Below are 8,757 nucleotides of genomic sequence, written 5' to 3'. Positions count from 1 at the left end.
TAGTCGGTGAGAGACAAAGAAAAAATGGAAGACAGGAGTGTTTTTCTGCCTTCTGCATGGCTGTACGTAGTTGAACAATGCAGATTAAACTAAATAAAAAATGAAATAAATAAATAAACTTTATTATCCACAGGCCAGGGTAGATTGTTGAAAATTTCACCCAAATCAAATAATCCATTCATTATTCCCAATTAAGAAGAAGACAAAGAAGATCTGATCTGATCTGCAAAAGAGAGACCATACGAGGAAATCTATGTCATCAACATGAAAGCGTGGGAGGCAACGGTGAGGAAAACGCAGGCCGTGGCCAGGAGACGAGCCCACACCATCTTCGGCACCTATGGCGCCACCACTGTGGAGGAATTGAACGACGAGGATCAAGACGTTGATAACGTTAACGAAGTGGTACGTAATTTCATTTCATTTCATTTATATATACCAAAATGTTTTGATCATAAATTGATTGCATGCATGGCGGCCATGCAGGTTATGCATACATCAAACGGAGAAGTGTATCACGCCGATAAGTTTCTGACGAACGGCGATTACTACACCGGGCAGTGGGCGGACGAGGCTCCCCACGGGACCGGCAAGTACTGGTGGACGGACGGGTGCATGTACGTGGGAGAATGGTTTCGCGGCAAGCCGATGGGGAGGGGCACCTTCAGCTGGCCGTCGGGCGCCGTGTACGACGGCAATTTCAAGAGCGGGTATTTGGACGGCGAGGGGACCTACACGGGGCCCAACGGCGACACCTTCAGGGGGTCATGGGTGATGAACATGAGGCATGGACTCGGGGTGAAGGAATACACCAACGGCGACAGCTACAACGGGGAATGGAGCCGGGGATTGCAGGAAGGACAGGGAAGATACACCTGGAAAAACGGGAATTACTACGTCGGAGAATGGAAGAACGGCAAGATTTCCGGCAGAGGGAACATGTACTGGGCCAATGGGAACATGTACGAAGGCTTTTGGGAAGACGGATGGCCCAGAGGGAACGGGACTTACAGATGGGCAGATGGGAGTTACTACGTCGGAACCTGGAATAAAGAAACCGGCGAACACACCGGAACTCACCACCCAGCCGCCAATACTACGCCAGAAGGAGAAGAAGAAAGCACCGAAAACAACCATCCAGAATGGAATCCCGCCGACGTTTACACTGTGGAATTGAAGGAATGCAAAGTTTGCCCCATTGACAAAATCTCAGTTTTCCCATCCCAAAAGCTGGCGGATTGGAAAACCGCAAAGACGGATAGCACGACGAGGCAGAGGAGAATGTCGGCGGATGGACGACTGGACGCGGCTGTGGATAAGGAGTTCGCCGGAATGCGGTTGTCGGATTGTTCCGGAACGCCGACCAGTATATTCTGCACCCCGGACGACACATTCGTGGGGTTGCAGTCGCAGGAAGAGGTCACCGCCGGTGGGTTTATAAAGGGGAGCCCTCTCAGGATTCCCAAGATTGTAAAGAAGCAGGGAGAGACCATCTCTAAAGGCCACAAGAGTTATGAACTAATGCTCAATTTGCAGCTAGGGATCAAGTGAGACAATATTATTATTATTACATATGTTGTTCTAATTCCTAATTTTAGGGCCCCAAATTCAAATCCCCAGACGTGGGACAGTGATCTGAGTGCTTGCTTATTTCCCAGGATCTGATCTTATCCCTTGGGACAGGCTTTCACCCCCGAGCTATGCTCGGGGCTATATGTTTTAATTTCTTGAAATGAAAATATATATATGTGTGTGAATGTATATGTATATGTATATGTATAGGTATTCTGTTGGGAAGCTTGGTGCTGCAACATCATTAGATCTGAAGGCAGCAGCGTTCGATCCAAAGGAGAAGTTTTGGACTAAGATTTCACCTGATGGAACAAAAAGTGTATTGCCATTTCAGTCCTGTGAGTTTAGATGGAAGGATTACTGTCCTAAAGTTTTCAGGTATATATGCTCCAATTCAAGTACATGGATTTGTTTTGACTTTTGATGATGCTAATATAATTGAGGTATATATATACAGGGCATTAAGGTTGTTGTTTAAGGTGGAACCAGAAGACTACATCAGCTCCATATGTGGGAATGATGCTCTGAGGGAGCTGTCCTCTCCTGGGAAAAGTGGAAGCTTTTTTTACCTCACAAACGATGATCGTTACATGATCAAAACAATGAAGAAGGCTGAAGTGAAAGTGAGATTTAATTTGGATCTAATTAATTCCTATTCCTATATATACAAATTTCATTTCTTGAATATATAAAATTATGAATTTTGATGTGGTGGATGGATGGTGCTTATATTATTTCTATATAGGTGCTAATAAGGATGCTAAATGCGTATTATAATCATGTTCTTGACTTTGATAACACCCTTATCACCAAATACTTTGGATTGCATTGTCTAAAGCTAAACGGACCGGCAGCCAAGAAGGTAAAAACACCCATCCACCAAACCTGCATTATATTGGCTTCAGATCATTCATTTTCCATATATTATAACATGCATTATTTGTTGATGGATGGTGGGGGGTTTAGGTGCGGTTTGTGATAATGGGGAATCTATTCCACACGGACTACACGATTCACAGGCGATTCGACCTGAAAGGATCAACATTCGGGCGGTTGACAGACAAGCCAGAATCTGAGATTGATTCAACCACAACTCTCAAAGACCTTGATCTCAACTTCATTTTCAGGTTACAGAAGCTATGGTTTCAAGAATTCCAAAAGTAGGTATCAATAATACAATGAATCTGAGATTGTAATTTCCTTCTGAGAAAGGAAAGTAACTTGCATTGCATGCAATTAATGCAGGCAAGTAGACAAGGACTGTGACTTACTTGAGCAAGAGAGAATCATGGACTACAGCCTTCTGGTTGGTGTTCATTTCAAAGAAGCATCAACCAATGAAGAAAATGAACCACTTTCTGGTTCCCATTCCCCAACAGGTTTAGCTCATTGGTTCAGTATCCCGTATGTATTTTAGTTATCCTGATTTACATTCTCCCAAATACTAGCTCCTGGATCATATCATGTGCAGATGGTGGCGCCTCCGATTCCGAATCTCGAGCAGATTTGGAAAAGTCTTTTCAAGGGTATGCATCTCATCTCATCTCCAAGAACAGAACATTATATATGCATCAGAATGAAACTCCAGATTATATTAATGATGAGTAACGTAACTGCAGGAGAGGGATGATAAAACTGGGGATAAACCTGCCTGCAAGAGTGGAGAGGACAGAGAGGAAAAACGAAGCTGGAGAAATGCAGCTAATAGGAGAGCCAACAGGAGAATGCTACGACGTAATCCTCTTCTTTAGTATCATAGACATCCTTCAAGACTATGATATCACCAAGAAGCTTGAGCATGCTTACAAGTCCATCCAATATGATCCAAACTCCATCTCAGCCGTCGATCCCAAGGCTTACTCCAAGCGCTTTCGTGATTATATCTTCAAAGCCTTTGCAGAGGACACTTGATTAGAACCAACCCAACAAACAATATACTGTACGTTCAATTCCTTGAAGCCTGCAATTGGAGGCCGGAATTGAATGAAGCAAATTAGACGTCACCATATTCTTTTTCTTTTTTTTTTTGTTTGTTGTTGTTTTTGTAAGTCTGCATACTTAGTAGTCCATATTGAATCAGAGGCTTGATTATTAATCGAGCACCATTTTTGATTATATATGTAATACTTGAGAGCAGATCAGAGCTTTAAAAAGCTCTCATCTTTCATTAACTGTACGTATAAACTAGTCCTAAGCCACTGCACTTTCATTTTTTGCCATTCCATCTCATCTATTTCAAACATAAATTATATCTTTACTTTATGAAAAAAATAATGTTTTAAGAAAGCTAGCTTGTACGTGAAATTACTCTAAAAACGCTACCTCAAACTTGTATGAGCGAGTGAAAATTAAGTGACAAACAAGATATGAGGATCAATGTGGGGAAAATCATATAGGATGGTTTTGTCCGTAAATCGGGTATAGAAGTACAGAACAGGGTAGGAAAGTAGTAACTAACTTTATTACGAGGGGTAGGGGTGTTAGCGAACAGAGCTTTCGACAAACTACTCGTATTCGTGTTCGGTAAGCGTTCGTTTATGTTCGTTTGTTAAGGTAAACGAACATTAACAAACAAAATTTAGAGCTCGGTTAATAAACGAACAAGCTTGAACAGTTGTAAGCTCGTTTGCTAAGAGATCGTGAACAAGCTCGTTTGTGTTCGTTTACTCATGTTCGTGAACAAGTTCGTTTAATAATGTTCGTGAACAAGCTCGTTTGTGTTCGTTTAATAATGTTCGCGAACATGTTCACAAACATATATTATATTATATTAGTTTTGTAGTTGTGTTGTTTGTTTGATTATTGTTCGTGAACGTATACTATTTATTGTTATGTGTATGTGTTTGTTTATTAAGTATTCATGAACATAAATGAATATGTTCGTGAACGTGCTTATTAATGAACATGTTTGTTAACGTTAACGAACACGTTCGTGAACATGTTCACGTTGACAAACGAACACGAACAACCTCCGTTCGTTTATATTCGGTTCGTTAACAGCCCTAACGAGGGGCGGCTGTAGCCCCAAAGAACGGGTTAGGAAATACTAAGGACAATAGTGTAGCTAATGGAAATCGACCCTTGGTGGGTGGGTTGAAACAATGGACAAGAAACCACTGGACTAGGGCACTTGTATTGATCAGACTGTGGTGTCTTAAAGGAGGGAGGGCACCCCCTTTTATAGTGTTCAAGGGCTCCCCAGGCCATGTTTTGCCAAGCGGACGGAGATGATTCACCTTTCATGACCACCATCCACGTGTCCATGCCATCCCTATGTCTGCATCAGCACGTCTTCACCACCCTAGCCACGCACATGCACATCTTTAATATTGCACCCCCCTTCGGCGGGGCGCCGTCGCCACACCATGGGGCACCATGGACGGAGGTGGCCGGCAGGCCACGCCCGGTCGGCGATTGTTTGTAAACCTGTCAGCCCACAAAAGTCAGAACAAATATAAGCATTAACGCCTCAGTATTCAAGAGATGGAGCGACTTGGTGGGTTAGGACACGTCATACTAGTGGTCCTGGGTTCCATCCTTTACTACTTTACTCCAAGCCTTGGTGTGGCGCACTAGTGCCCTTGCTGCCTTCACTTGGCTCGCCGGTGGGGCGCCACCAGTCTGACGTGACACGCCCCGTCACGGGAATTCTGTCGGCAGTTTTACTTCGCCGAACTTCTTCTCTCTTCTCTTTTGTTTATTTTGCTCGGACCCCTGAAATCCCATGTCCTCATCAATATTATATTGTGAATTGAGATTAAGATCGACATTTGTTTCAATATAATGAAGTTTATAGAATTTGTTAGATTGGAAGGTACACGATTAATTTGGCTCACAAGATTGACTTAACTATAAACATTCGTGATTTAACTTTTCAATATATATTCGTGATTGTCTTGTTATGAATGTTACATTCTCTTTCACTATAAACAGTGTTGCAAAAATCGCGCTTAGGCGCCACCGGCCGTGGCAAGGAAGGCCAGAATCGACCCCCTCCGCGGTCGGGCGGCTAGGCGGCCGCCTAGACCGCCTAGCTAGTCGAACCGGTGATTTTTTTTTTTTTTTTTTTTTTTTTTTTAGGGTTTAAGTTACAAACTTTGCGAAAACATAACTTTTGACTCGGTTGTCCGTGGACAATTATTTTTTACAAATCGCGTATTTCTTAAAAAAATACTTCTTTTGCTCTTAATTTTTGTTTTTTTTTTTATAATGTATTTTGATGATTTCAACAATATTTTAAACAATTTTATAGCCACTTAAATAAATAGTTTGTAAGAAAAAACGTTGAGAACCTCATGTTTTATTAGTGAATTTTGATAATTTTTATTATTTTTTTTACATTTAAAAAAATAAAAATAAAATCGATGCCTAGGAGGCGCATAACGTATTTTGCAACCTTGAGTATAAAACACTCTATAATCATGGATGAAAGATGACACTCAAAAATTCTATATATCTATTATAAACTTTATCTAATTATATTAGCCCCAACTCTACAATGTACAATTTACTTACCCCACCTAAAGTTTAATGAAATGTGATTTCACTTCACTAAAAAAAAAAAAATTAAATTAAAAATTATGATTTTAATCCTTTAAAACTTCACATTAAAATCGTTTCGCCTTGTTAATTTTGTATAATTTATTTTATATTTTTTTATTGAATGTACAAATACCAATTTGTGATTGCAAAATTGATAACCATTTTGGTCTCTCGACTATGCTGTAATTACCAAATTGATCATGAACTATCAATGTTGACCAATTAAATTCCTAACTATTGATTTCGTAACCGATTTGATCCTCTGTAATTACCAAATTGGTCCTCGATAAGTTTGATGGAGGACCGAATCGGTTACAAATTCAATAATTGAAAATTTAATTGATCAAAATTGATAGTCGATGACCAATTTAGTAATTACGGCATAGTCGAGGAACTAAAAGAGTCAAATAAGTCGTGATTGAATTAGCTGCATGGGTACCAATAATCATGTATGGGCATAATAAACATTTGTTAAGCTAAGCTAGGTTTAGTTGTGATATAATTTGCAAATGACTATAATACTAGTAGTGGAATCATTGGTGAATCTTTATGTGGATATTGTTAGGACTCTATTACTTATATTAAACTAGGAGTCTCTCTCTATACATTTATATGACTATCGGTTAATATTACATTATATATTCATATCCTCATCTGGTATCAGTTAGCTAGATTTTCTCTCATGGCAGTTCTCGGTGTGAATGATGACGGCTCTGTTCATTACTCTACCTAGCGGACCGTCACCGAGGCTCTCCCTAACCCCGCTGTTGGTGCCAGTCTCTCGTCGGCTCATCACTTTGTCTCTCGCAAATTGACTGCCCGAAACTTCCTCTCCTGAAGAACGCATATGCTCCAATTCCTAAACCCTAAACCCTAAACCCGCTGTTGATGACAGTCTCTCGTCGGCTCATCACTTTGTCTCTCTCAAATTGACTGCCCGAAACTTCCTCTCTTGGAGAACGCATATGCTCCAGTTCCTGGAGGGGCAAGGGCTCCTTGGATACATCAACGGAACGTTGCCGTGCCCGGCTGATTCACCGCCAGTAGCCTCGACTGCAGATAGCGGCGGTGTTGTCGCTGCTTCGGACTTGCTCTTGCGACAGCAGTAGCGACCCCAAGACAAAGCTATTTTGTCGCTTCTCATCTCTTCCCTCTCTGAAGAGACCATGCACCTTGCGGTCGGCCGATTGACTTCTCGGCAGCTGCGGCTTGCGATCGAGCAGTCCCTTGGCTCGTCGACCAGGGCCCGGGCGTTACACTTGCTTGGAGAATTGCAGGGGCTTCGCCAGGGTGCCTCATCGATCTCGGACTACCTTGGCCGCGCTCAAATGCTCGTGGAGGATTTGGCTCTTGCCGACCGGGATGTCACGTTAGACGATCAAAACCTTTACGTCTTTCGTGGCTTATTGCCGGAGTTTCGCTCGCTGGTGGCATCCTTGACGCGAGGTGCTCCAGTTTCGTTGACGGAGGTTGCTGATTTTTTGGTTTCGCATGAGTGGATTTGTGCTGATGACGGTGGCGGCTTGGGTGCACCGGCTGATTTTGCGGCGAGTCGTGGTGGTCGCGGTGGCCGTGGGGGCGGTCAGCAGTCTCGCGGTGGTGGAGCCAAGGAGGCCGCGGAAGAGGGAACCGGGGGCGTGGTCGTGGGCGCTCTCGGTCTGGGTCTCGTTGTCAAATCTGCAACAACCAAGGCCATACTACTCTCTTGTGTTACCGCCGTTATTCTGACTCGTCGAATCCTCAGGCGAACATGGTTTTTTCTATGGAGTCTACCGGTTCGGATGGCCCTCATCAATGGTTTCCTGACACTGGTGCCACGAATCACGCAACACCGGATGCCCCCGTAATGTCGTCTGCAGCTAGTTATGATAGCCCGGAAACTCTACGAGTCGACAGTGGTTCAGGTTTGCCTATTGTTAATGTTGGTCCCGCTTCGATAGCTACTGATTCTAATTCTTTTAGGTTATGTGATGTGTTGCATGTTCCTGGTATTTCGTTGTCGTTGTTGTCTGTTCAGCGTTTTGCTAATGATAATAACGTTTTCTTTGAATTTCATCCTTCTTGTTTTTATGTGAAGGACATTACGACCGGAAAGGTCCTTTTTAAAGGGTCTTCTCCGGGGGGCTTGTATACATGGCATGCTTCGCGTCGGGTTCCTGCTACATTTGTTGCTGCGCGAGCGTCTTCTTATGTGAATGGCACTTTACATTTCGGTCTTCATATCTCTCGGTCTACATCTGTTGCTATTTATGCCTTTTCTGATTCGGATTGGGCTGGTGATCCGGATGACCGGAAGTCTACGAGTGATTTTGCAGTCAACTTGGGGCAATAATTTGGTTTCTTGGGTGTGCCACAAGCAACGGACTGTGGCTCGTTCATCTACTGAAGCTGAGTATAAGGCTTTGACTGATGTGTCTGCAGAAGTTACTTGGCTTGTTTCGTTGCTGAAGGAGATTGGCTTTCCACCTGCTACAGCACCCAAGTTATGGTGTGACAACTTGGGTGCCACTTATTTGTGTATCAATCCAGTATTCCATGCCTGAACGAAGCAGGCCGTTGAGATCGATTACCACTTTGTTCGTGACAAGGTGTCCAAAAAGAAGTTGCAAGTTCATTTTATCTCGATCAAAGATCAATTAGTTG

General features: G+C 42.8%; 1 protein-coding gene across 1 annotated transcript; it reads left to right on the top strand.

The window, feature by feature from the left end:
* Window positions 1–148: 148 nt before the first annotated feature.
* LOC109158980 (phosphatidylinositol 4-phosphate 5-kinase 6-like) lies at window positions 149–3,689 on the top strand. Its single transcript, XM_019306934.1, has 9 exons — window positions 149–405; window positions 487–1,547; window positions 1,783–1,950; window positions 2,030–2,195; window positions 2,318–2,434; window positions 2,539–2,732; window positions 2,818–2,951; window positions 3,044–3,098; window positions 3,192–3,689. The coding sequence occupies exons 1-9, from the start codon at window positions 265–267 to the stop codon at window positions 3,481–3,483; spliced, it is 2,328 nt and encodes a 775-aa protein (XP_019162479.1). The 5' UTR covers window positions 149–264; the 3' UTR covers window positions 3,484–3,689.
* Window positions 3,690–8,757: the final 5,068 nt, after the last annotated feature.

The sequence above is a fragment of the Ipomoea nil genome, unplaced genomic scaffold, assembly GCF_001879475.1.
Source record: "Ipomoea nil cultivar Tokyo-kokei standard unplaced genomic scaffold, Asagao_1.1 scaffold2826, whole genome shotgun sequence".
Taxonomy (NCBI): Eukaryota; Viridiplantae; Streptophyta; class Magnoliopsida; order Solanales; family Convolvulaceae; genus Ipomoea; species Ipomoea nil.
Note: the sequence above shows the minus strand (reverse complement) of the source record. Positions and strands in the feature narration are given on the sequence as shown.